The sequence below is a fragment of the Lepidochelys kempii genome, chromosome 25, assembly GCF_965140265.1.
Source record: "Lepidochelys kempii isolate rLepKem1 chromosome 25, rLepKem1.hap2, whole genome shotgun sequence".
Lineage (NCBI taxonomy): Eukaryota > Metazoa > Chordata > Testudines > Cheloniidae > Lepidochelys > Lepidochelys kempii.
Genome location: NC_133280.1, coordinates 3001786 through 3029167, shown reverse-complemented (window position 1 = coordinate 3029167; position 27382 = coordinate 3001786). Strand labels below are relative to the sequence as shown.

General features: G+C 47.9%; 1 protein-coding gene across 1 annotated transcript in view; it reads right to left on the bottom strand.

Annotated features, from left to right (window-relative positions):
* The window catches only part of RAB11B (RAB11B, member RAS oncogene family), a 29648-nt gene extending 10050 nt beyond the window's left edge, over window positions 1-19598 (bottom strand). Inside the window, 2 exon segments of the mRNA XM_073324599.1 lie at window positions 727-922; window positions 19205-19598. Of these exon segments, the coding sequence (XP_073180700.1) occupies window positions 727-922; window positions 19205-19598 (590 nt within the window).
* Between the last annotated feature and the right edge of the window lie 7784 nt (window positions 19599-27382).

Sequence of the window (27382 nt, the reverse complement as noted above, 5' to 3'; positions counted from 1 at the left end):
GAAGCTAATTAATTAATATGAGCTATTATTCGCAGGAGAAATTAGCCTCTTACAGTTTGTATGGCAACTTCCACCTTCTCTGTACGTATATATCCTCTTACTATATGTTCCATTCTATGCATCCGATGAAGTGAGCTGTAGCCCACAAAAACTTATGCTCTAATAAATGTGTTAGTCTCTAAGGTGCCACAAGTCCTCCTGTTCTTTTTGCAGATACAGACGAACAGGGCTGCTACTCTGAAACCATTCTTTTTATAGTGTGTTTGTACTCTGAAAAGCGACTGTAAAAGTAGCATTGTAGTGGTTCTCTACTGCAGTGGTTCTCAGCCAGGGACACGCATACCTCTCATCTAGAGATTTGCATGGTTTTACAACAGGCTACATAAAAAGCATTAGTGAAGTCCGTGCAAATTAAAATTTCATACACAAACAAAATGAGAAAGTAGCAATTTTTCAATAAGTATGCTGTGACACTTTTGTATTTTTAGGTCTGATTTTGTAAGCAAGTAGTTTTTAAGAGAGGTGAAACTTGGAGTATGCAAGACGAATCAGACTCCTGAAAGGGGTACAGTAGTCTGGAAAGGTTGAGAACCACTGCTCTATTGAGCCTCACTGAATGCAGATTAATCCTGGGAGTAGAAAGTAAAACTGGTTTCTTTCCTTCTCATGCATCTCCACCAACAGCAGAAGTGGAGCAGAAGAGAGCTGGTGCCAGGCAATACTCACGCTGAGGTTATGGCACGATATCGTTCCTGCCCTGCAGTGTCCCAGATCTGGGCTTTTATCGTCTTCCCATCCACTTGGATGCTCCTGGTGGCAAATTCCACCCCAATGGTGCTCTTACTCTCAAGATTGAACTCATTGCGAGTGAAGCGTGACAGAAGATTACTCTTCCCTACCCCAGAGTCTCCAATCAACACAACTGGAAGAAATCAAAATTAATCCTTTATCTTGAGATTTGTAGAAGGAATTAATGATAATATTTTATGACTTGGGAAATTTGAACTCATTGCATATGAAATGAGACAGAAGATTACTCTTCCCTACTCCAGAGTCCCCAGTCAACAAAATTTTATCAGGCCACTCACTGCCTGCCCAGATGCGGAGTACAAAACCCCTAAAATAAACAATTATTTGCAGTCCCTTCGGTACAGGTTTCATTCTAAGAAGTTTTTGATCTGTAGGCATAAGCAAGAGCTTCACATAAAGTTAGGCAGAAAGAAAACAGACAGTCACTTACCACTATGAGCAAGATCTGAAAGAAACCCACATTTCATAGTGTAAAACTTGTAATTCAACCAACAGCCAGTTTCTGGTAGGTTACATCATTGTTGATAAATGACCATTTGAAAGTCTCTACCTGAACATGGCAAGGTTCCAACTAAACCTTGTAGAGAAATGGTATAAACCAGTGGTTCTCAACCTGTGGCCCAATCAGCACACAGCTGCAGTCCATGGGACAACCTCAGGGCCATACAGGTCATATTGGCTATGGCCCACATAAAACACTTACCACAGTGGTAAATAGGTAGTGAATCACTGGTATAAACAGCACTGATGAGATCTTGACTACAAACAAATTATCAATTTTACAAAAATACTTGCAATTAGATGAAAATTAAATGAATGCCAGATCCCAATGCCATTTCCTAACTCTGGGACCAGCCACACTTAACATTCATTACATGTATTTGGATATAAACCCAGTCCTAGCTTGCACCTGTGCTCACACTCTAAGGAGAAACAGGTTGCTCCTTTACTCTTTGGTCAGTTGCTGAGCTCCCAATACAATCCCCTCTCCCCCAAAACCAACAACAACTTATTTTCTCAGCCAGATCTCATTTTCTCAGCCAGATCTATCAAACAAGTTTATTTAACAGAACATTGCAGGGACTTAGACATTTTAGGCAGTTGCCTACAATCTCTTTGAGAGATCTTACCATATTAAGTTTATGTATCATTATGGAACAGGGATTATATAGAATTCCATGGGGGAGGGTAACCACATCCCTTTAGGAACTATGAACAGCAGTGAGGGAATTTGCCTAATTACCTCCGTTTTAACACCTCCAGAGTGAGGTACCATGCCTTGGGGAGGCTCCCTTTTATTAGTTCAAACTGGATTCTCCAGAGGCTAACAGACAAAGGAATGACTAAAGAGCCTGAGTTTAAACTGACTCAGTCTTTGTTCTGATCCAGCAAAATGAACAGGATCAGACTTGTCCAAGGGGAAGGCCCCAATCCTTAGGGTATGGTTGAAAGGACTGACACCAGCTGGAGCTCTTGGGGAGATGATCTCTGTTAAGCTTATTGGTATCCATTTAAGCTTGTTTATTTTTTTAATGTTCTAATGCGGTTACCTTAAGAATAAATGTACTTGCTTAGAAAGAGCTGTGTGGTAACTTTACTGTGGCAATTACACTATTTATAGCCTGAGGAGGTAGCAAAGTGCAGAAACAGGCCTGTTTAGGCAGTCTGCCTTCCTGGAGCAACTCAGTGCGGGGAAGGAACTATGAAGCCTGGAAAAACCCTGGTCAAGAGGGACAAAGACAAAGGTGTCCATCCAAGAGAGGTAATGACTGAGGAGCCTAGAGTTGAGCTCTTGTGGGACCATGAGGGGGAATTATAGGTACCAGGACTACTATTTTTTTTTTTTTAAATTCCTACTTTAGGGAGTGCACAAGTTAGCAAGCAATAAATAAATGGAAACTCATGGTCAAATCAACAAAAGCCACCCTCACCAATCACAGCAAAAAATATGAGCATCATGCATCCCTTTTCCAAAAGGGGTTACTGAAGTTGAAGAAGGTTCAAAAAGACACAGACAGACGGTATGTGGGACATCCCGTTATTGCAATAACAAGAGTGAATTATAGTGGGTGGGTCCTAGGTTGCCTCACAGACTTCCTCTTCACTAAATGTGGTACTTCTGCCTGATAGCCAGGAGCATACACCATTTCCACACACATTTAAGCAATTATATTGCTTAACATACATTTAAGATTTCTAACAATACAAAAATGGAAAAATTAGGAAACGGGATTTTTTATTTATTAGATTAATTTCTCTACTCATGATCTGTGTCAAGCTGCATTTAGATGGTAATTTAAATTCAATTAAAAATGCACAAGACATTTAAAAAGCTTTTCATTAGTTAAGTAAATATTTCTGGATACATAAGAAGTTTGAGAACATATTTTGTATTTAATTTATTAAAGGACGTATTATCTGTAGTCAGTGAATTGACCTGATTGTTTCTGGTCCCTGTACCCTTGAAGATTTTAGAACTAAAAATTTTATTTCAAAGTCTTAGACCTCTTTAATTCAGAGACTGGAGGTGGAAAATAAGCTTTCCTGCTTTTACAGCTTTGAATGAACTAGCTGAATGAACTGAAATAAATAAAATATTCTTCTGCATGTGCAAACAGAGGCTACTGCTGTGAAAAACTGGTTTACCACTTCAAACTCTAGTCCCAGATGCTTAACTGTGACTTCCACCAGTTCGGGGATTTGACTTCCTTTAAAAACTTCAGTAGTAAACATATACTGCTTGAATTATTTCTTATTTAACATATACTATAGGAGGTTTTAGACTTAGCACAGGCTGTTATTTCAAGTTTAAAATTAAACAGATTTGTAAAAAGAAAAAATTTAAATAAATCCAATTTAAACAAATCTAGTTTATTTAAATCAGATTTTAAGCCACCCTAGATAACAGGCCCTCCACAAGGAGTGGTGGTTCAGATATTTCTAGGGCCTGATCTACACAGAGAGTTAGTCGACATAAGGCAGCTTACGTTGATCTAGCTCTAGTTGTCTACACTACAATGGCGCTCCTGCCAATACAAGTAGCCCACTACATCAACTTAACTCCACATCCATGCACTTAGGTTGATGTAGTTAGGATGACGCAGTGTCAGCATAGACACTGCGTTACTTACATTCATAGAATCATAGAATATCAGGGTTGGAAGGGACCTCAGGAGGTCATCTAGTCCAAACCCCTGCTCAAAGCAGGACCGATCCCCAATTAAATCATCCCAGCCAGGGCTCTGTCAAGCCTGACCTTAAAAACTTCTAAGGAAGGAGATTCCACCACCTTCCTAGGTAACGCGTTCCTGTGTTTCACCACCCTCCTTGTGAAAAAGCTTTTCCCAATATCCAACCTAAATCTCCCCCACTGCAACTTGAGACCATTACTCCTTGTTCTGTCATCAGCTACCACTGAGAACAGTCTAGATCCTTGGAACCCTCTTTCAGGTAGTTGAAAGCAGCTATCAAATCCCCCCTCATTCTTCTCTTCCGTAGACTAAACATCCCCAGTTCCCTCAGCCTCTCCTCATAACTCATGTGTTCCAGTCCCCTAATCATTTTGGTTGCCCTCTGCTGGACTCTCTCCAGTTTTTCCACATCCTTCTTGTAGTGTGGGGCCCAAAACTGGACACAGTACTCCAGATGAGGCCTCACCAGCGTCGAATAGAGGGGAACGATCACGTCCCTTGATCTGCTGGCAATGCCCCTAATTATACATCCTAAAATGCCACTGGCCTTCTTGGCAACAAGGGCATGCTGTTGACTCATATCCAGCTTCTCGTCCACTGTAACCCCTAGGTCCTTTTGTGCAGAACTGCTGCCGAGCCATTCGGTCCCTAGTTTGTAGCAGCGCATTGGATTCTTCTGTCCTAAGTGCAGGACTCTGCACTTGTCCTTGTTGAACTTCATCAGATTTCTTTTGGCCCAATCCTCCAATTTATCTAGTTCCCTCTGTATCCTATCCCTACCCTCCAGCGTATTTACTTCTCTTCCCAGTTTAGTGTCATCTGCAAACTTGCAGAGGGTGCAATCCACACCATCCTCCAGATCATTTATGAAGATATTGAACAAAACCAGCCCCAGGACTGACCCTTGGGGCACTCCACTTGATACCAGCTGCCAACTAGACACTGAGCCATTGATCACTATGCCCATTGGCTGACATTGGCATATGGCATATACATTGCCCATTGGCTGACAGCCTGGGGCCCCCTGCCATCTCCCCACAGCCCAGAGTCCTGCTGCCACCTCCTGATGAGGAACTGGGGAGGAATTGGCGGGGTGGAGAGCCCAGGTGATGGCCAGGCTTGGGCTCTCCTTCCCCCAATCCCTTACTGGGAGGTGGGCAGGCTTGTGCTCTTCCCCTCCTGCTTTCCACTCTGGACCGTCAGCCCCAGCGTCGGGGCTCCAGGCTGTCATTGCTCCACACGGTCAGTTTCCTCAGTACAAGTACTCCTGAGGACGACGTTCACCACCAACAGAAGGAGCTAGTGTGGCTCTGAAAAACTGCAGTAATTACTGCAATGGCTGTACGTTGACTTAACTTAGGTTGATTTAATTTTGCAGTGTAGACAAAACCTGAAGTGGGAAGGACAGGAGGACGAATGCTTTTCCACTTACCTGGACAAAAAGTTACTAGTCTTTGCTCTTACACCAAGAAAGGATTAAGCTAGCAAGAAGTGCCCTCTCCATCTTCTAGAGAAGGCTTATCCCACCAGTAGTCTGGTAAAGAAGTTTGTTGATCCTAAGAGCCTCATTCAAATATTGTTCATAACCCTGCTTTGCACCGCAGAAGCCAAAAAATGAAAAAGGTATTCCAAGATGATATACGTGTATTTAATGTTGTAATACTATAGGTATTTGTCATTTGAGAAATAGAATGTGATCATATAATTATGATAGCCTTTACACATGCAAAAAGGGGCAGAGTTAAAGCTGTGTCCAATCTTAGCTTTGGCATCTCCTAATCCAAGTGCTCAATTGTGACATTAACATTCTATTAGTATATGTGTGGAATTACAGTTAAGTTTGTGACTAGTTCTTCACTGCAAGTTATTAGGGGCAATACAGGAGTAACTGGGTGAAATTATATGATCTATGTTATATGTGAAATCAGACTATGAAATGATCTAATGGTCTCTTACCTTAAAATTTAAACAAATCAGTGACTGAAAAGCCCTATTTTGAACCCCTTTCCCTGGTTCCTAGCCCACAAAAAACACTGCCAAAACTCAGCACTAATCCACCTGACATTTGCCAAGTACTCCTCTGCCAACTGAGATATTGGAAATTTTAAGGAGGAAGCAGGGAAACAAGACTATACATATACATTTTTAGAATGCCACTTAAAAGTGGTTTTTGCCTAAAAATTCAAAGTTTTATTTAGTTGACGTGAACAAGAATTGGGATATACTGACTATTTTTTGAAAGCCTGGATAAAAAAAACAAAACCAAAAAACCCATAAAGAAAGTTGCACTAATCAGTTTCAAAGCAATTTAAGTGACTTTGTGTATGTAATATCCCCAATAGCTGGGATGCAGAGTAAGAACCAAGGGGTGAGGGAAGTCTTGATAAAGTTATAAAAGCTTTTAAAATGTGTTTAGTTGTGATTATTTTTACTTCATAAACCACAGTAGTCAGACACTGAGTCAGCTTCATGGGGCCCTTGAAGTTTAGTAACTACACAATGGCCAACCTCCCACTGATTCCAAGGGGAGTTACACTCCGGATTGTGGGGGATAAGCAGTCTCAAGTTTCCACAGACCATAAATGGAATTTGCCTTATCCCTAGAATGAGATTAACACCCTGATCTAGACATACATTTCAACATTTTTGGTTATCAGATTCATAGACAAATGGAGAAGGGGGTGGGGGAGGAAGGGGTCATTTCATGCAACCTCTGTGACAAGCGAATTCAGGCACCTCCTAAAATCTTAAGTAGTTCCCTAGTCTTGCCATAAATCCTGCTAAGGGGGAGTGGCATTTCACCTGTATCAGGATATTGTGTGTTTGAATGACATTTTGGTTAGAAATTTGCAGATATCAAGTTTGTTTCTCCAGTCATTACACCCAATTAAATTAAAAATTTCAGTAAGTATTCGTTAGTATTTATACAACTTTTCATCCAAAGGTCTCCAAGTACTTTACAAACATCAATCCTCATAATAACCTTGTGAGAGTTAAGCAAGAGGAAGCAGAAGACAAAGGTTGAAGTGACTTACTCAAAGGTCAGACAACATGTCAAAGTCAGACATGAGTTTAGAATTCAAGAGGTTCCTAGCATCAGGAACAATTCAGTAGACAATCAGCAGAGCTTCCCGGTGGAGTTAAATGAAAAAAAATGGTTTTGGATGTGGTGTGAAGCTTTTTTTTTTTTAAATAAATGAAACATGAAATAAATAGGGCAAAACTCAGATTGTAAAAACTCTTTAGAGTAGGGACAGTCCGTCCTGTGTTTCTACAGGGCCTCGCACAACGGGAACCTAGTCTATGACGGGAGTTCTAGGTGTTGCAATAAATAAAATTATACATCACTTTCAAATGCTCCTACGCTGGAATATACCAAACCACAACAACATTAATGGGCTCTAAAGGTACTAAAAAAGTTGCACTGATCTAACTAGATAGATTTTTAATTTAGTTAAACCAGTGCAAATCCCTAATGTAAGTGCACTTAAAATCAGTTTAACCCGATCTTAAGTCAACCAAACTTGGATCTTCAACTACACTGCTGCTTACCTCTTTCCTGTACTTCCTTTTCTCTAACTACACTGTGCCATCAGTTTAATTATTACAAGTACCAAACATAGTACAGTAAGTTGGCAAAAGAAAGAAGGGGGACAAATGGTAAACTAGTTGCTGAAATAGTCTGTTCCCAGGTCATTAAAGGCATTTTTAAAAAAAAAAATCTAGGAAGACGACCCTGAACTGGACAGAGTTGAGAGTGTAGAAGTGATGTACTTTTCCTCTCTCACACACACCAGTTCATCCCACCCAGAAGGCAAGCTGCTGTGTGCTGGACAAGTTAGAACTTCAGATTGGCCTTTAAGTGCACAGTGTAGAGGGAACTGTTGTGCGTTAGTCTAGAAGTAATGAATTAACGTATTATTGTTGCTAGGTCCTCATCCCAGAGAAATGGTTGAAGTCTTCTGCCTATCTGGAGGTGCAACATACATTATTAACACTACCTAGTTCACAAAAAGAGTCAAGTCTCATACTCAATTCCAGATAACTGAAGCACCAATGGCAAAGTTCAGCCAGTAAGAACCAAAAATAAGCAGACATCCTGACTTTAAAAATACACATCTCCTAGCAGAGCTAGAGCAGTAAAGATGGAAGACCGGATTAAAAAAAATTGAGCACAAAGACAAAAGTTGATTTTCTTACAGTTGTGCAGCTTAAATTGACACTAGTTGACATTAAAAATTGACACTTATGACATGGTCATGGAATATCTCTCAGATAGTAGAGGACTTCAGGAAACTCAGAAGCATGTTGAAGACAAGCATCCAAGCAATCTTCTCTGAGATCCTTCCTGTCCCATGAACAAGACAGACAGAAGACTGAGGAAGTGAACCACTGGATAGGTAAGTGGTGTACGATGGAGGGTTTTGGTTTTGCAGAACATTGGTCCACCTTCTATGGGGAGAAGGGACTATACAGTCTGGATGACCTCTGCCTCAGTAGAAAGGGGATCAATCTTCTTGGGGACAAGCTGGCTTGAGTAGTCAGGAGGGGGCTAAGCTAATAAAAGGGAAGGATAAAGAGAGGGAAGATATGAGCACTCAGCAAAAAAATTAATCAAGGAACCAAAAGGGCATGGAGACATTCACTAGCCTTGAATTGCCTATGCACCAATGCTAGGTGTCTGGGTAACAAGAACTGGAATTGCTCATTTATGCACATAAATTCAATCTAGTTGGTATTACTGAAGCCCAGTGAAATGATTTGCACAATGGAACATCAACACCAATTATTATAACCTAGTCAGGAAGGATCAAGTGGGCAAAAGGGGAGAGGGAGGGGCACTGTCAAAAACGGCATTACCTGTTTCAGAGTCACTGATAACTCAGAAGAAAATGATACTTAATTCTTACAGATCGATGTTTTTATAGATTAAGCACAAGATGGGCTATTAGTTGGTGTCTTGTACAGACCATCATATCACACTAGGGAACATGATGACTACTTCCTTATAAGTAAACAAGTTTGTTTACATTTACGGGAGATAATACTACCTGCTGCATATTTATAATGTCATGTGAAAGTGGGAACAGGTGTTCACATGGCACTTTTGTAGCCATCATTGCAAGGTATTTATGTGCCAGATATGCTAAACATTCATATGCTCCTTCATGCTTCAATGACCATTCTAGAGGACATGCTTCCATGCTGATGACACTCGTTAAAAAGTAAATGTGTTAATTAAATTTGAGACTGAACTCCTTGGGGGAGAATTGTATGTCTCCTGCTCTGTGTTTTACCCACATTCTGCCATATATTTCATGTTATAGCAGACTCAGATGATGACCCAGCACATGTTGTTTGCTTTAAGAACACTTTCACTGCAGATGTGACAAAATGCAAAGAAGGTACCAATGCGATATTTCTAAAGATAGCTACAGCACTCAAGGTTTAAGAATCTGAAGTGCCTTCCAAAATCTGAGAGGGACGAAGTGTGGAGCATGTTTTCAGAAGTCTTAAGAGAGCAACACTCTGAAGCGGAAACTACAGAACCCAAACCACCAAAAAAGAAAATCAACCTTCTGCTGGTGGCATCTGACTCAGATAATGAAAATAAGCATGCCTCAGTCCACACTGCTTTGCATCATTATCGAGCAGAACTGTCAACAGCATGGACACATGACCTTCTGGAATGGGGGCTGAAGCATGAAGGGACATATGAATCTTTAGTGCATCTAGCATGTAAATGTCTTGCAAGGCTGCCATGGGAATGCCTGTTCTCACTTTCAGGTGACATTGTAAACAAGAAGCAGGCAGCAGCATCTCCTGCAAATGTAAACAAACTTGGTTTGTCTGAGCTAGGGGTTGGCAACCTTTCAAAGAAGAAGAGCCATTTTTTTTTTGTTTTTGTCTTTGACCAAAATATTTCAAGATCCGACAAAGGGGTATTCACTCACGAAAGCTTATGCTCCAATACGTCTGTTAGTCTATAAGGTGCCACAGACTCTCTGCTGCTATCACACCCAAAGCTACTTGTAAAGTTAGTTGATAAATTCTAATAATAATTGAACATATTAAAGTTATTACTACTCACCAATACTTTTAATGCAACTAGAATCTAGGTCAAGGATCGGTAACCTTTGGCACACAGCCTGCCAGGGTAAGCCCCTGGTGGGCCAGACCGGTTTGTTTACCTGCCACATCTGCAGGTTTGGCAGATCGCGGCTCCCACTGGCCGCGGATCATCGCTCCAAGCTAACAGGGGCTGTAGGAAGCAGTGCAGGATGTGCTGGCTGCCGTTTCCTGCAGCCCCCATTGGCCTGGAACGGCCAGTGGGAGCCACGGTCGGCCGAACCTGCAGATGCAGCAGATAAACAAACCGGCCCGACCCGCCGGGGCTTACCCTGGCAGGCCACGTGCCAAAGGTTGCCGATCCCCAATCTAGAGGCTTCAGCGAGGACTGTACCAGACTGCCCACAGCCTGCGTATGTAGCCATGGTGTTAAACCATGCTGGGTCCATGCTGGGTTCATGCTGTTGCATCTTTACCGATATCTTTAGCCAGGGTAGCTAGAGTAAAGCTAGCAGAGCTGCAATCACGCTTCTGATTGCAATGCAGGCACACCCCCTGCATTTGCACAGCACCTAGCACAATGAAGACCTGATCTCAGTTGGGGACTACTGATGTTCATGACATACAAATAAGTTTGAACCCATCACTCCTGCAAATACTTGCATTCAGATTTGGGTTTGTTCAAATACATTTGCTACAGGGCCTGAAGCGACCTGGCAGTCCCTCAAATGAGGCTCTGAATAAGGCCAGTATCCTGGTAGGGGGTCACAGTAATGCGATGTCACTATACCATGTGTGTGCTCCCTGAGGGCTGAGTGGTCTCTGCATTTCTGAATCATGGGGTGCCAGGAGCATTGCGTACCTGAGACAGCACAGTAACTACATCTGTGCTGCAGTGCTTATGTGAACCTCACCCTGGCTTTGTATCAGACTCCGAATCCCCTGCATGCAAACCTCCCACCACCTCTTCTGCTGGGTGCCAGTCTTCCTGGATTACAAAGCAGGGGACTGGGGTGCAGGGGGTGTGAGGGAACCAGCCAATGGGAGCTGCAGGGGTGTTGCCTGCAGGCATGGGCAGTGCACGGAGACCCGCTGCCCCCATTCCCACCAAGGCATGCTCAGAGATGTGCCAGCAGCCAGCTACTTCCAGGAACAGCATGGGGCCAGGGCAGTCAGGCAGCCTGCCTGCCAAGCCCAGCTGCACTTCCAGACAGGAGCCACCTGTGGTAAACACCTCCTGGCCAGACCCCCCACTTCACCTGCCCTCAAAAAATGGCTGCCCACAAGGGGGCAGCCAAAGAGCCACATACAGCTCCAGAGCCGTAAGTTGACGGCCCCTGGTCTGAGCAATTGACTGTACAAGAAGTAGGAGTGAGGGACTTGTAGTCTCTGAAGTTTTTTATTGTTTTATTTTTGAGTGCAGGTTTTTTTTGGTACATAACTCTACATTTGTAAGTTCAACTTTAATGATAAAAAGATTCCATTACAGTACTTTTATTAGCTGAATTAACATACTATTTCTTCTCTTTTTTACGGTGCAAATATTTGTAATAAAAAATATAAAGTGAGCACTGTACACTTTGTACTCTGTGTTGTAACTGAAATCAATATTTTAAATAGTAGAAAACATCCAAAAATACTTAATAAATGGCATTCTATTACTATTTAACAGCTCAATTAATTGCTATTAATTTTTTTAATAGCTTGATAGCCGTAGTTTTAAAATGGTTAAATGTCAGCTATATATTCAGGAACAAAGAATGTAGTCCCCCATCCTGTAAGTATGGCCTATCTGGGAAGCAGTGATTCTGAGAAAGATTCGGGGGTGGGCTTCCAGTGTGATGCTGTGACCAAAACAACTAATGCAATCTTGGGATGCATAAAGAGGGGAATCCAGAGATGTTATTTTACCTCTATCGCTGGCACTGATGCGACCACTACTGGAATACTGAGTTCAGTTCTGGTGCACACAATTCAAGGAGGATGTTGATAAACTGGAGCAGGGTTTAGAGCCACAAGAATGAGTAAAGGATTTGAAAACAAGCCTTATAGTGACAAACTAAATAGACTGAGCTTTTTGAGGCTAACCAATCATTGGCCATGAGAAGGTCCATTTTGGTCAACTTCACAGTCATAGGATTTAGTAATTTTAGAATAGTAACTTTCATGATTTCAGCTATTTAAATCTGAAATTTCACAGTGTGTAATTGTAGGGGTCCTGACCCAAAAAAGGAGTTGGGGGTACAAGTTTAGAGAGAGGGGGGTGTCGCAGTACCGCTACCCTTACTTCTGCGCTGCTGCTGGTGGCGGCGCTGCCTCCAGAGCTGGGCAGCTGGAGAGCGGTGGCTGCTGGCCGGGAACCCAGTTCTGAAGGCAGCACCATGGTCCAGCAGGAGCACAGAAGTAAGGATGGCGCGGTATGGTATTGTCACCCTTATTTCTTCAGAGCTGGGTGGCTGGAGAGCAATGGCTGTTGGCCATGCCCAACTCTGAAGGCAGCACCCTACCATCAGCAACGCAGAAGTAAGGGTGGCAATACCACGATCCGACCCCCCCCTAAAAATAACCTTAAGACCCTCCTGCAACTCCCTTTTGGGATAGGGCCTCCAATTTGAGAAACATCGATCTCCCTGTGAAATCTACATAGTATAGGGTAAAAGCACACAGAAGACCCGATTTCAGAATGGGAGATCAGATTTCATGGTCCGTGACACATTTTTCATGGCCATGAATTTGATAGGGCCTTAGTAATCATAGAATAGAATAATCAAGGGTTGCAAGGGACCTCAGGTGGTCATCTAGTCCAAACCCTTGCTCAAAGCAGGACAAACACCAACTAAATCATCCCAGCCAGGGCTTTGTCAAGCCTGACCTTAAAAACCTCTAAGGAAGGAAATTCCACCACCTCCCTAAGTAACCCATTCCAGCACTTCACCACCCTCCTAGTGAAAAAGGTTTTCCTAATATCCAACCTAAACCTCCCCCACAGCAACTTGAGACCATTACTCCTTGTTCTGTCATCTGCTACCACTGAGAACAGTCTAGATCCATCCTCTTTGGAACCCCCTTTCAGGTAGTTGAAAGCAGCTATCAAATTTCCCCTCATTCTTCTCTTCTGCAGACTAAATAATCCCAGTTCCCTCAGCTTCTCCTCATAAGTCATGTGCTCCAGCCCCCTAATCATTTTTGTTGCCCTCCACTGAACTCTTTCCAATTGGTCCACATCCTTTCTGTAGTGGGGGGGGGAGGGGGACCAAAACTGGACACAGTACTCCAGATGAGGCCTCACCAATGCCGAATGGAGCAAAATGATCACATTCCTTGATCTGCTGGCAATGCTCCTATTTATACAGCCCAATATGCCGTTAGCCTTCTTGGCAAGAAGGGCACACTGTTGACTCATTCAGCTTCTCGTCCACCATAACCCCTAGGTCCTTTTCTGCAGAACTGCTGCCTAGCCATTCAGTCCCTAGTCTGTAGCGGTGCATGGGATTCTTCCGTCCTAAGTGCAGGACTCTGCACTTGTCCTTGTTGAACCTCATCAGATTTCTTTTGGCCCAATCCTCTCATTTGTCTAGGTCCCTCTGTATCCTATCCCTACCCTCCAGCGTATCTACCTCTCCTCCCAGTTTAGTGTCACCTGCAAGATAATACAGAAATTCAGACTAGACGATCACAGTGATCCCTTCTGGCTTTGGAATCCATCAATAAATTTTGTTAGCATCTTTTAATTTTTTGCCTGTGGTATTTTGAACTCTCTAAACAATATCAGAGCACATTTCCCATTAGGGCTTGCAGAAATAAAGCTTGTTGCACAAAGATTTGGCATCCCTATATGTTAAATTATTTGTATTATTTAAAGTGGTTTATTATGAATAAACCTACCTTTACTACTACTGCTCCTACTACTAAAGCTTCAGTTATACTGGTCGTAATTCCAAAAAAGCTAGAGGCAAATATTTCTCTAGCTCTAGATACCGTTTCTTAACAAAGGTCAGCAATTTTTCCTTCCTGCAGCCTGCAAAATTTTTATTTAAAAAAGTGAACTTTTTCTGTAACAATTGATTTTCTTGTTAGAAGACAACTGACAGAGTTTGCAGTTTTCAGGTACAGTGAATCACCTCAAAGACCATTTAGGGGATATTATGAAACATTGAAGGACAACTATTAATGTATTTGACTCTAAACAGACCAATGAACCCACCTGCTATATCTTCCATTTATAACTCAAAGCAAAAGGTTTCTGCTTTTTAAAAAAGCCCACACTGCAAGCTAATTTGCTAATAGAAAAATCCAAACTGTTTCAGCTTTGTGTATTATTCACCAACGAGAGACTTATTTCAAAGTCCTTCACTGGCAATTTTAATTCTGTTCTGCCACATGCAGACATCAGCTTGTTCTTCCCCAGATAGAGCATAAACAGACAAAGCTAGAGCAGTGCTGACAGTGGACAAAGTTTCATTTTGATCCATAAAAAAAAAACAGATTTGACCAAAGATGCACAACATGACACTAAAGTTTATTATACAGATATACTCTAAGAAAGTCTAGTCCTCCAGAGCAGCTTTCTGACCATAACCACACTTTCACCCTCCAAGTACAAAAACAACAAATTACCTGAGGACAGATTTCAGCCATCTCTTTCCATATCTACTACAGTCATTAAAAAACAGCCATATCCACATACACAAAAGAATTGGCCATCTTGTGTGAGAGAACACCAAAACGGTGAGCTGGCTGTAGCAACAGTTCAGAATTTGAAAATGGCTGAGAAACTTGAGCATGAACAGTTGGTTTATGCAGTAATTTCACATAAAACATTGCTGTTTTTCTCTTGGCCACTAGAGAGATCATCAGGGTGGAGAAGAGAGAAAAGCCCAATTTAAAATTCTTCCACTGGCTAATGATTTTTCTTAAAGCTGCTGAATACCATTTTTGCTAACAGAAAAAGCTACTGAACTCAAGATTTTACAAAGGAAGTTCTAGAGCAGTAAATATTTTAACAGTTGAAGAGTGAGATTCTGAAGTTTAAAGAAAAAAAAAGGAGTCCTTGTGGCATCTTAGAAACTAAAATTTATTTGGACATAAGCTTTCGTGGGCTAGAACCCACTTCATTGGACGCATGGCTTGAAAAATACAGTACACAGGTATAAATATACAGCATATGAAAAGATGGGAGTTGTCTTACCAAGTGGGGGGTCAGGGCTAACGAGACCAATTCAGTTAGAGTGGATGTGGCCCATTTCCAACAGTTGACAAGAAGTGGTGAATATCAACAGAGGGGAAATTATTTTTTGTAGTGACCCAGCCACACCATCAGGGGCTTGTTCACCTGCACATCTACCAATGTGATATGTGCCATCATGTGCCAACAATGCCCCTCTGCCATGTATATTGGCCAAACTGGACAGTCTCTACACAAAAGAATAAATGGACACAAATCAGACGTCAAGAATTGTAACATTCAAAAACCAGTTGGAGAACACTTCAATCTCCCTGGACACTCAACAGACTTTAAAGTGGCCATTCTTCAACAAAAAGAAAAACTTCAAAAACAGATTTCAACAAGAAACTGCAGAATTAGTTTGCAAACTTGACACCATCAAATTAGGCCTGAATAAGGACTAGGAAAATAATTTCCCCTCTGTTGATATTCACCCCTTCTTGTCAACTGTTGGGAATGGGCCACATCTACCCTAACTGAATTGGTCTCGTTAGCACTGACCCCTCAACTTGGTAAGACAACTCATCTTTTCATATGCTGTATATTTATAACTGCATACTGTATTTTTCATATCATGCATCCGATTAAGTGGTTTATAGCCCCCAAAAGCTTATGCCCAAATAAATTTGTTAGTCTCTAAGGTGCCACAAGGACTCCTCGTTGTTTTTGCTGATACAGACTAACACAGCTACCCCTCTGAAACCTGAAGTTTTTGAGCCTCATTAGGTCTACTAAGAGCCACTCCAATATGTGAGTTGGGAGGATTATTAGTACGTATCTTTCGTTAGCAAATTGTATCTGTAAAACTAAAATTAGAGTTAAATTATATCATAAAGATGCACCAGAAGATAAATATCAGGTCCCTTTCAGAGAAAGTGGTTAGCATAGTCTCTCTCCTTGACAGAGAGTAAAATTAAAAATTCCTTCCTGAAATACAATCATCTCCTTCCTGCTCAGATCCCCGAATATATGGCTGCTGGAACAGTGGTAGAAAAACTCAAAAAGCCAGTGCACAGATAAAAATAAGGGCAAGTCAGAAGACCAGTAAAAAATTCACTCAGACACCAATAATTTCTGCAGTGCCTGCACAACTCCCTGATATATAGTTCCACAAGCGAGTGGAGATAGTGGGTAAGACCAACTTCAGTCTTATTACTTTTGGGGACACAGCTTGGGCAGCAGCCCCATCTCTTTCCAGGTCAGAATCATGAGCCACTATAGGATTCCTTCTCTGGTATCAGTGATCCCTTAGCTAGAAGGGGAACAGCACAACAGATTTTTTTACTGCTGGGCCAAGAGATAAATTAATAATAAAAAAATATCTAAGCAACATCAGTGCGTTTCCAGCACCACATGGCACATAGAAGACATGGTCCCCCCCTAAGGAATTTAGACACAGCCACATAGAACAGGGTTCCCCCACACTAAACAGTGTTAGAAAGTACTTTACAATAGAAATACAAAAGCACAGTCCCTCCCTGAAAATTTAAAGTCTAATTTAAGTTCAGATATTTCTAAACAGTGTAGATTTTTTTTAAACAAGATCCATGTAATGTTGTGTACTTTCATCTACTTAATCAAATTATTATTGAGGGGGAAAAGAATAAGACAGCTGTCAAGCTTTAAAGTCTTAGGATACTGAGCCATTTGGAAAGCTGATGAGATTTAGTACCAGACATGGCAGCTTAGCATAATTTGGAAGTCAATCAATTGTGCTTTAAAGGAGGCAGGGAAGAAGAAAGTTTTTCCAACTATTTGGCAGCTCTTAAAATGAGTGGGTCATATAGTGCAATATATATTAACTTTAATGTAAAGTAAGAGACACAGTAAACTGCTGCTAATGGAAAAAACTCATTTTTTCCCCGGCAAGCCAAATATATATGCATGGCCACCAATGAAAAGAACAAGTGCTTGTCTATAATAGCAAGTTCCAGCATGGCAAGCCCGTGTGTGAATCTACAGCACACTAGCTTGCCACACACTAACTCACTGTGAGGACACTTTTCAGAGTAGCAGCCGTGTTAGTCTGTATTCGCAAAAAGAAAAGGAGTACTTGTGGCACCTTAGAGATTAACAAATCTATTTGAGCATAAGCTTTCATGAGCTACAGCCCACTTCATCTGTAGCTCATGAAAGCTTATGCTCAAATAAATTTGTTAATCTCTAAGGTACTACAAGTACTCCTTTTCTTTTTGTGAGGACACTGTTACAGCACAGAGAGTGTCCTGGATTACCACTAGGAGTACTGCTATTTGCAACCGTCCTACAATACACATCAACTTCAAATCCTCAGGAAGATTTTCACCAGAGAAAACACACACATCCTACTCCAGTTCCAAAAATCAACTACACACCTAGATGTCATCAACCCTCAGCTTGTTCTCCTAGAATATCACACTGTTCCAACTCAACTGGTGGAAGCTATAGCGAGAGTGCTATTGTTGCCAGTGTCACAGACCAGCTCCGAGCTGGGGCCAGCAGTCAGTCTGCACTAGTGCAATCATCATTGCTACTGCCAGCGAAGATGTGACAATGAGATATTTGTGTTAACAGACACACACCCTTAAAACTCCAGAGCATCCACCACCAATATTTTTGGATGAGAGCACAAAGCCATTTCAGCTCTCTAAAGAGAAATCCCTAATCCTAAAAACTTCTGCAGATGTTCAGCAACCGGCTTCAAAGAATTTTATGAAGTTAATTTATTAATTTCATGCTGGGATTAAATATCTACTGAGTAATCCCAGTTTAAAGCTGTCCAGTAGTTAGAAAGTTGCAGTTCTATTGGGATAGCAATAGAGTAATTTCTGCTTATTATAGCAACTCTCCAGTTAAGGTGGAGAAGAGTTTTCTATTCTAACCTCCATGTTCACTTAGCAATTTTTGAGCAACATCTGAGCTGAAGTTTCTTGTGCTTGGTCTCAACCCAAAGCTAGTTTTGTGGAAAAATTAAATTTATGCTAACCTGTTGTTTCTAAGGCTATGTCTACACTGGCAATTGAAAGACAAAAGTTTTGTTGTTCAGAGGTGTTAACGCCTCCCACCCCCGGAAAGACAAGCGCCAGTGTGAACAGTGCGATGTTGGCAGGAACATTCCTTGGGGGCGGAAGTTTTTTGTTGGCAGGAGAGCCGACAAACAGCGGCTACACTGCCCAACTTTTAGCAGCACGGATGCAGCAAGCAACGTAGCCATGTCGCTAAAAGCTGTGTAGTGTAGACGGAGCCTTACGTAGCCAAGCATTACACTCACATTTTTAAGTGCTTAAAAACCGAGAGACACACAGAGCCTAAGAACAGAAAAAATTGCGTTCACGCCTTTTTCCTCTACTTCCAAACGCTCAGCTAGGAGCATGGTCTTCACCACATTAAAAAAACCTGGGTTTTCGAAGGTGCTTGGAAAACCCTTCGGGGGGGACACAGGCGCTCTGTGCATCAAGCCCGGGCCGCCACCAGCCCCCCGACTATTGCAAGGCAAAGCGGACACGCTCTGGCCACCCCCGGCAGCGGGGGAGGAAGAGACGGGCCGCGGGGCAGGGGCTGGGCAAGCGCTCGACAGACCCATCTGACCTGCGCCGAGCGCCCGGCCCGGCTTGCAGCGCCCACGGCCTGCGGCAGATCCCACACGCGGGCTGCCAAGCCCGGGGGGCTCCGGCTCTCGGCGCGGGATACGCCGCCCCTGGAGCGCCGCAGGCCCCGCTGCCCGCCCCCCTCAGAACAAGCCCCGCGGCCCCGGCCCCGACCCGCTGCCCGGCGGCCATCGCGGGCAGCGAGCCCAGGCAGCGGGCGGAAGGGGCCGCTCCCGGGCCTGCCGCCAGGGCGAGGGCGAGGGCAAGGGCGGGAGCGGCGCGCAGGGGGGCCCAAGGCGGGGGCGGGGGCCGCGGCACGGGGCAGCGCCCCCCGCCCGCGGTACCTTTGAAGAGATAGTCGTACTCGTCGTCCCGGGTGCCCATGGCGATGGCGGCGGGGCCGGTCCTCTGGCTGCCAGGCACCGACGCGGTGCGGTGCGGGTGGGGAGAACCGCTCCCGCCGCCGCCTATCAGCGGCCGCCAAGGACGCCGGAGGGCGGGCACGGCGCGAGCTCCGCAGATACCACCCAATGGGAGACTGCGTCCTGAGGACCGACAGGCCGCCGAACCAATCATTTCAGGCCGGGGCGGAGCCTAGCTGAGCAGGGCAGGAGCGCCGTGGTGTGAGGGGAGCCCTGCGTCGGCCCTGCTGCAGCCCCCGCCCCGAGCCGGCAGCGGCCCCCGCGCCACCGGGACACGGCCTGTGGCCGCTGCCCGCCGCGGGCCGGGCCGGGCCATTACAGAGGGATCGCTCGTTGCCTTACGTCATGTGCTGAGCCCGCAGGCGCGCTGCAGCGGGGCCCTCGCAGCCGGCACCGACCGCCCAGCCCGCCCCGGGCAGGCCCGAGGGCACCGGGCTGGTCCCCCCCCCCCGCCCCGGGCAGGCCCGAGGGCACCGGGCTGGTGTCCGTCCCCCCCCCCCGCCCCGGGCAGGCCCCGAGGGCACCGGGCTGGTGTCCGTCCCCCCCCCCCGCCCCGGGCAGGCCCCGAGGGCACCGGGCTGGTCCTCCCCCCTCCCCGCCCCGGGCAGGCCCCGAGGGCACCGGGCTGGTCCCCCCCCCCCGCCCCGGGCAGGCCCCGAGGGCACCGGGCTGGTCCCCCCCCCCCCGCAGTGCTGAGAGGACACGCGGCCCCCACCCCCACCCCGGGCAGGCCCGAGGGCACCGGGCTGGTCCCCCCCCCCCCGCAGTGCTGAGAGGACACGCGGCCCCCACCCCCGCCCCGGGCAGGCCCGAGGGCACCGGGCTGGTGTCCGTCCCCCCCCCCCGCCCCGGGCAGGCCCCGAGGGCACCGGGCTGGTGTCCGTCCCCCCCCCCCCGCCCCGGGCAGGCCCCGAGGGCACCGGGCTGGTCCTCCCCCCTCCCCGCCCCGGGCAGGCCCCGAGGGCACCGGGCTGGTCCCCCCCCCCCGCCCCGGGCAGGCCCCGAGGGCACCGGGCTGGTCCCCCCCCCCCCGCAGTGCTGAGAGGACACGCGGCCCCCACCCCCACCCCGGGCAGGCCCGAGGGCACCGGGCTGGTCCCCCCCCCCCCGCAGTGCTGAGAGGACACGCGGCCCCCACCCCCACCCCGGGCAGGCCCGAGGGCACCGGGCTGGTCCCCCCCCCCCCGCAGTGCTGAGAGGACACGCGGCCCCCACCCCCCCCCCGGGCAGGCCCGAGGGCACCGGGCTGGTCCCCCCCCCCCGGCAGTGCTGAGAGGACACGCGGCCCCAAGCTCCGCACCGGGCAGGCCCCGAGGGCAGCTGGCTGGTATCAATTCTGCCCGACCCCACCCTGGCCAGGCCCTGCTTGGCTCCCAACTCCGGGAAGAAACGAGTGGGTGCTCAGCACCCACCAGCAGCCCCCAATCAGCTCCTCCTCCCCCCACCCCTGCCAGCGCCTCCCACACACCCGCGATCAGCTGTTCAGCAGTGTGCAGGAGGTGCTGGGGAGGAGGCAGGAAGAGGCGGGGGGAGCTCGGGGCGGTGGAGTGGGGGTCAAACACTCCCCAGCAGCTTAGAAAGACTGCACCTCTGGCATGAGCATGGGTTCTCTGACTCATGGGGCTCCCTTTTCAGCTTTAGTGACTAAGCCCAAGAAAAGAACGTCAGAGTTCCCTTATGGCTCCGGGAGTTCCAGGGGCAGATTCCCTACAAAGAGCTAATCCAAAAGGAGATCTCCCCCAAAGCACTCTTCCACCGAGATTTTGTGGCCCAGTGTGGTTCCCACCAAAGCTCCTTTGGCACCAAAGTGGCACACTGAGGAACCATCACAATTGTCACTGATGAAGCTGCCTTCGCTCAGGGGCTCTTCCTTCTTGATGTCACATTTGGCATCGCCGAAAGCTTTTATGGTACTGCTACATTAGACACTGCAACCCCAGCAGTTTGGGATGACACTACTCAAAGAGACCATAGCCCCATGTAGACTGTCTACTCCACAGCACCAGATGGCATCAGAGTTTTACAGTACTGTCAGATATGCTTATATTGCAGGAGCCTGAATCACCTCTGTTGTCTACATCAGTTTCTCTGCTGGTGCCAAAACATTCAGCAACCATAGCACTGCCTACCTCAGTGACTCTACTTACCACACCAAGATCGTAAGTGGTGTTGTCAGAGCTGACATACTCTTCCTCAGTGGCCTGAGATGACAGTCACAACTCGGAGAGGTTGCAGCACATGTACTTCCCTAGAGCTTCTCCTGCCTCCTCTTCAGTGCCTTACAGATGGTCTAGAGACTTTTCTGGAGACAGGCACTGGGAAACCCATCAATCGGGTCACGGAATGTGGATCGCAATACCTTGGCCACTGGTCCATAACTCTCAATGCCAGTGTGGCTGTACTGGGGACCCTGGTCAGCAAAAAAGAGGAATAATTAACCTCAGACCCTGTGTACCTAAGACACTTCCATACACAGTCTTGGCCACCCTGGCTGCTCTGGAACCTTCACCAAATCAGCCTTCACCTGTTCCTGAGGAGGTACCAAAAGAGGTTGCACCTATTGCTGCTGACTTTAACCTCATTCTCCCCTGACAAGGCCATTGTCCTTCCAGCACTCCCCAAATTCAAAGGGATGACTTAAAGGGGTTCAGGACCTACTTAGGAGAATCACAACAGCCTTACAGATCCCCATAGAAGAGATCCAGGAGGCCAATCCACAAATTAATGGACATTCTACATGGACCCAGCAAACACCACCCACAGCAGCACTAACTTCCTGCAAGGTGAACAAAAAGTACCAAGTCCTCCCTAATGGAGCTGAATTCTTCTATACAAACCTTATGCCATCTTTACTGGTCATGACGTCTACACACGAGAAGTCACAGCAAAACCAAGACACACCAAAAGTCTGAGTACCAATATGAATTGATTTATTTGACCATAAGTTGTATTCCTCAGCAAGACTATAATTTTGGGTACAAACTATCATGCTCTAATGGCCAGATATGACTTCCAAGTCTTCAAAAAGTTGGCAGCCTTTACAGACAGACTTCCACCAGAAGCCAGAGAAGAGTTCTTCTCTTTAATCAACAAAGACAAATTCATGGCAAAGTCCAGTCTCCAGACTTCTCTGGATGCTGCAGACAGTGCCTCCTGATCAGTGGCCATAGTGGTGGTCATGAGGACACCTCATGGTTGAAAGGCTCTGGCTTTCCTTGGGATTTACAATCCACCATTGAGGACATACCATTCAAAGGTGCAGAGTTCTTTAGCTCAAGAAGAGATGAGGCTCTTCACACCTTGCAGAGGAGGATCTCTGTGATTTCTGTCTACACTTTGGTCCCTAAAATGAAGCATTTTAGGCAGCAATCTCATGCTCTGCCACCCTTCTTCCACTAGAAGTCTACAGAGCCTCCTAAAAGGGACATTTTCATTGACACAGGCAGCTACACTCAGCAACCCACCCAGCATCGCAGAAACATTAATTTTGGTGGGACTGTTGAGAGATATGAGCCCACCTCTTCAGATCTAGAACCGATCCTATCTTTTGGGAATCACCTAACCCTCTTCAGGGACATGTGGTCCTCTCTCAACACAGACCAGGGGTTTATGGACATGATATCAGGCTACACCACCTGGTTTCTCACTGCGCCTACCTCCAAAGCCCCTTACCCTTCCTTTTCCAGGGACTCTTCTCACAAGGATCTTTTATAACAGGAGGTCCTCTCACTCCTCTCTTTTGGAATGATAGAAAAGGTCCCACCTCAATACTGGGGGAAAGGGTTCTACAGCAAATACTTATCCCAAATAAGAAAGGGGGATGGTAACCCATCTTGGACTTAAGAAAGCTGAACTCAATCATACACAACTTGAAGTTCAGAACGGTCACCCTCACTGTGACACTGCACCACATATTCTTCACAGTGATATTATTATGATATAATTTTGATGCATTTTGTACAAGATGGGGCATGTAAGATGTGTGACAAAGTTCCTGCTCTACCTTGGTGGGTCTTGCGCTTATTGGCAGATTTGCTCGCCTTGGAGCTTCACGGCAGCCCTCAGCTTGGCTGTTTTTCTGAACCCACAGTCCAGGTCGATGACTCCTGTGTCTGACCAGGAGTTGGGAGGATTTGGGGCGGAACCCGGGCCCGCCCTCTACTCAGGGTTCCAGGCCAGGGCCCTGTGGAATGCAGCTGTCTAGAGTGCCTCCTGGAACAGCTGTGCGACAGCTACAACTCCCTGGGCTACATCCCCATGGCCTCCTCCCAACACCTTCTTTATCCTCACCACAGGACCTTCCTCCTGGTGTCTGATAATGCTTGTACACCTCAGTCCTCCAACAGTCTGCGTTCTACTCTCAGCTCCTAGTGCCTCTTGCTCCCAGCTCCTCACACGCACACCACAAACTGAAGTGAGCTCCTTTTTAAAACCCAGGTGCCTGATTAGCCTTCCTTAATTGATTCTATCAGCTTCTTGATTGGCTGCAAGTGTTCTAATCAGCCTGTCTTAATTGTCTCCAGAAGGTTCCTGATTGTTCTGAAATCTTCCCTGTTACCTTACCCAGGGAAAAGGGACCTACTTAGCCTGCTCTCCGGCCTGGGCTTTCCTTGACTTTGCCCCTGCTTTCAGCTTCCCCACCCCGAGTGGACCAGTCGCTCTCCCCCCCTTTCTTTTCCTTTTGTTGTTTTTTTTTCTTTCTCCGCTGTTGCTAGAGTGCTGGCCGGCTGCAGCCCACCTGCCCTCAGAAGCTGCTGCCGCTCCAGCTGAACCCCCCCGGGGGGGGGGCCTGCCAGCCCGCTTCCCCAGAGTCGGGGAGTGGAAGGACCCAGACCCAGCCGCTTGTTGTTTGTTTGTGGACCCGTCTTTGGTTGAAAGGAGTCTTATCACTTGCTCCAGCATTTCTGGAATGCAAAAAAGAAAACGCGGAACAGACAGAGAAACAGCTATCTATCAGAGGAACACCGCCCGGGGAACTTGCAAATCGCTGTGGAGGGGGCCCAAGACTGAGTAACTTTCAAACTGTGCTCTCGTGTGGGGGGAGGCCTTGACTGTGTCGTGACTGTGTTTGTAGGGACACAGGGGGTGTGGCACGGAGCTGCCCCCTGATCCATCTGTATCTTCCCAACCCCCACACTACCATCTTCACAACTGCCTCCTCCACCGTCATTGCTGGCTGTTCAACATCTACCTCTGGACTTAGCTGCTCGCCCTGATTCCACCGTGTGGGCCAGAAACACCAGCCAACCAAACAGAACTCTCTGGACAAGCGTATGGTGGTTCATGTGTCCCCCCGAACTGCCCATCCCACAGCCTGTCCCTTTTTACCTGACCCCAATGCTTGTTAACAACCTGCCACCGCCCCCGCTGGGGCATCGGCAATACCTCCGCCGCTGACATGCTCACCACCTCCCCAGACTCTAGGGGAGCCCCCCCAGCCGGCGGGAAAGGCCAGGGCAAGAAGAAGGGGAAGGGCCCCACTAAAACCACCAGGCCCTCCGTGGCAGGGGCCACCCCCACTGCTGTGGTCCCATCACCGACCACAGCGTCCCTCCCCGCTGCCCCCTTCACCAGCTCTGTGGGTGTCCCTCCCTCACCCCCCAGGATGTATGCCCAGGCGGCGGCAGCCCCCCTACCTGCTGCCTCATCATCTATCCCGCCCACCGCCTCCGCCACCATCAACAGCAGCCGGGGCCCCTTCCCCACCATGACAAGGAAGCACGGTGTCCGATGCCTCCTGGTGCCCACCTCACCCCACATGGAGACCTACGTGCGGGCTTTGGCGAGGGTGGTGGGGCCCTCAGCCATTGTGGTGGCCTCCAAAATGTATGGGAAGGTCGTCTTCTTCTTAGCATCGGAGGCTGCCGCCCAGGAGGCAGTGGAAAGGGGCCTGGCAGTGGGGCGGGTGTTTGTCCCCCTAGAGCTGCTAGAGGACCTGGGCGTTCGCCTGGTCCTGACCTTTGTCCCTCCTTTTCTCCCCAGTGCTGCCCTGTTACCCGCCCTTTCCAGCCTGGGGAAACCTGTTTCTGTCATCAGCCCTCTCCTGTTGGGCTGCAAGGACCCCACCCTCCGTCACATCTTTTCCTTCCGCCGGCAAGTGCAGCTTCTACTGCTGTCGGCGGCGATTGACGGAGAGGCACTCGAGGGGTCCTTCCTAGTCCCCCACCGGGGGGCCTGTTACCGGGTGCTACCTCTGCCGGGCGTCAGGGCATGTCCGGAGGAACTGCCCCTTAGCCCGGCAAGGAGGGGCATCTGGGATCCCCGAGACCCAGCAGGACATCGGCCCGTCATTGCCGACGCCCCTGGCTGCCCGATACCTGAACCCCCCCCCCCCTTCAGACCACCACTTCTCCTGTTCAGGCCCAAGGGACACCTCCCCTACAACGCCCAGATGAGCGGGAGAGCCACGCCCTCGCTGCTGACAATCTGGAGGGGCCTATGGAGGAGGGTGTGGCAGAGATACCACCAGGCATGGGAGAGAGCCTGCCCCAGGGAGAGTTGTCCCTCCCTTATGCTGCCCCACCGTTCCCCCCCAAGTCCCTGAGCCACCGCCTTTATCCCCTGAAACGACCCCTGCTAACCAGCCCCCAGATGATGCCATGGAGGGCTGGGCCCTAGTCTAGGGGAAGCGAGGCAAGCAGAAGGCTCGAGCTCTGCCTCATCTACCCGAGGCGGAGGCCCCCCGAAAGACCAGGAAGGGGGGCACCGATGCCGAACCTTCCGCTTTGCCCACGAGTGCATCCCATCCACCGGTGTCAGCCGGGAAAGACGTGGTAGCACCGGAAGGTAGTGTCTCCCCTCCACGGGAGACCCTCCCCTCCGAGACCCTCGAGGAAGCCCCTTCTGTCCTGACACTACCCAAAGCCCCCGTGAACCCCGAGGCAACCGTCGTGGCGGGTGCCAGCGGGGAGAACCCTGGGGCGATGGAAAGTGTCCTCTCCTCCATGTTCGAGGAGATCGAGGCCCTAGATCTGACCCCAGTTGCCCAGGGGGAGGGTGACCTTTTGCCAGCAAACCTCAATTTGGGCGACCTCACTCCACCCCTCTTTTCCCCATGCTCCCTCCCCCTAACTGCTGCTTCTGCTCCCACCTCCAAGGAGCCCCTGGACTCCTCCACCAACCTGACCACTGATGGCACCCCGCTGACGACCACCGAGCCTGCTCAGGTGACAGCCGGCACCACGCGGCAGGGAGACGAGTCACCAGGGGCACCCCCCATTGGTTTGGAGCAATCCATTTCCTTCTTGGGTGGGGGCCCAACAGAAGATAATCCACCTCCTGATGCTGTGGCCGCTAAATCCACCATAGAGCCCGCGCCCGGTATCACTGAGAGCTCCCTCCCCACCCCCTTAACCCTTGAGTCTGATTTGGAGGTGCCACCATCCAGCTGCTTGCCTCCAGAAACCCAGAACCTCACCCCTGCTCCTGCCCCTACCCCTATCCAATTTAACTCCTGCAATGTCATTGCTGCCCCTGGGGCTGTCTCCTTCCCTTTCCCAATTAATGACCCCCAGGGAGCGGCCTTTGTGTTCTCCTGCTCTGTCCCATTAGGAGCTGCTATCTTCCCTCCACCGCCCACTATCGCCCCAGAGCTTGAGGCGAGCCTAGAAACACCAGCCCATCAGGCACCCCATTGGGGGTCCGCACCCTGCTTGTCCATTTTAGTGGACCACGGGGCTGCACCAAGGGCCCCGGTGGGGAACAACCAGGAAACCATAACCCTACCCCCCCATGAGCTGCGAGGAGAGCTGCGGAAGTTTTTAGAGGATGTCCGTGACTCCCGCAGCATTGCTCTCCAGCGATGGGGGGATTTTTTTCAAATCCTCCGGGCCACAAGGGCCCTCATGGGGGAAGATAAAGGGACAGGGAAGCAGGATGCCGTGGCCTACTGGCGGGTCTGCGTCTTCCGCGACCAATTACTCACCTACGGGATGGGTCAAGGACGGTTGCGCGGTCTGCTGGGGGATGCGAGCGTCCCCGCTAGTGAGGATCCCCCCTGCCCCCCCCATGACACCTCTTACCATCGCAACATTGAACACCCGGGGTTGTTCCCATCTCGCTCCTCAGCACGGACAACAAAATCGTAGCGAAAGCAATCTC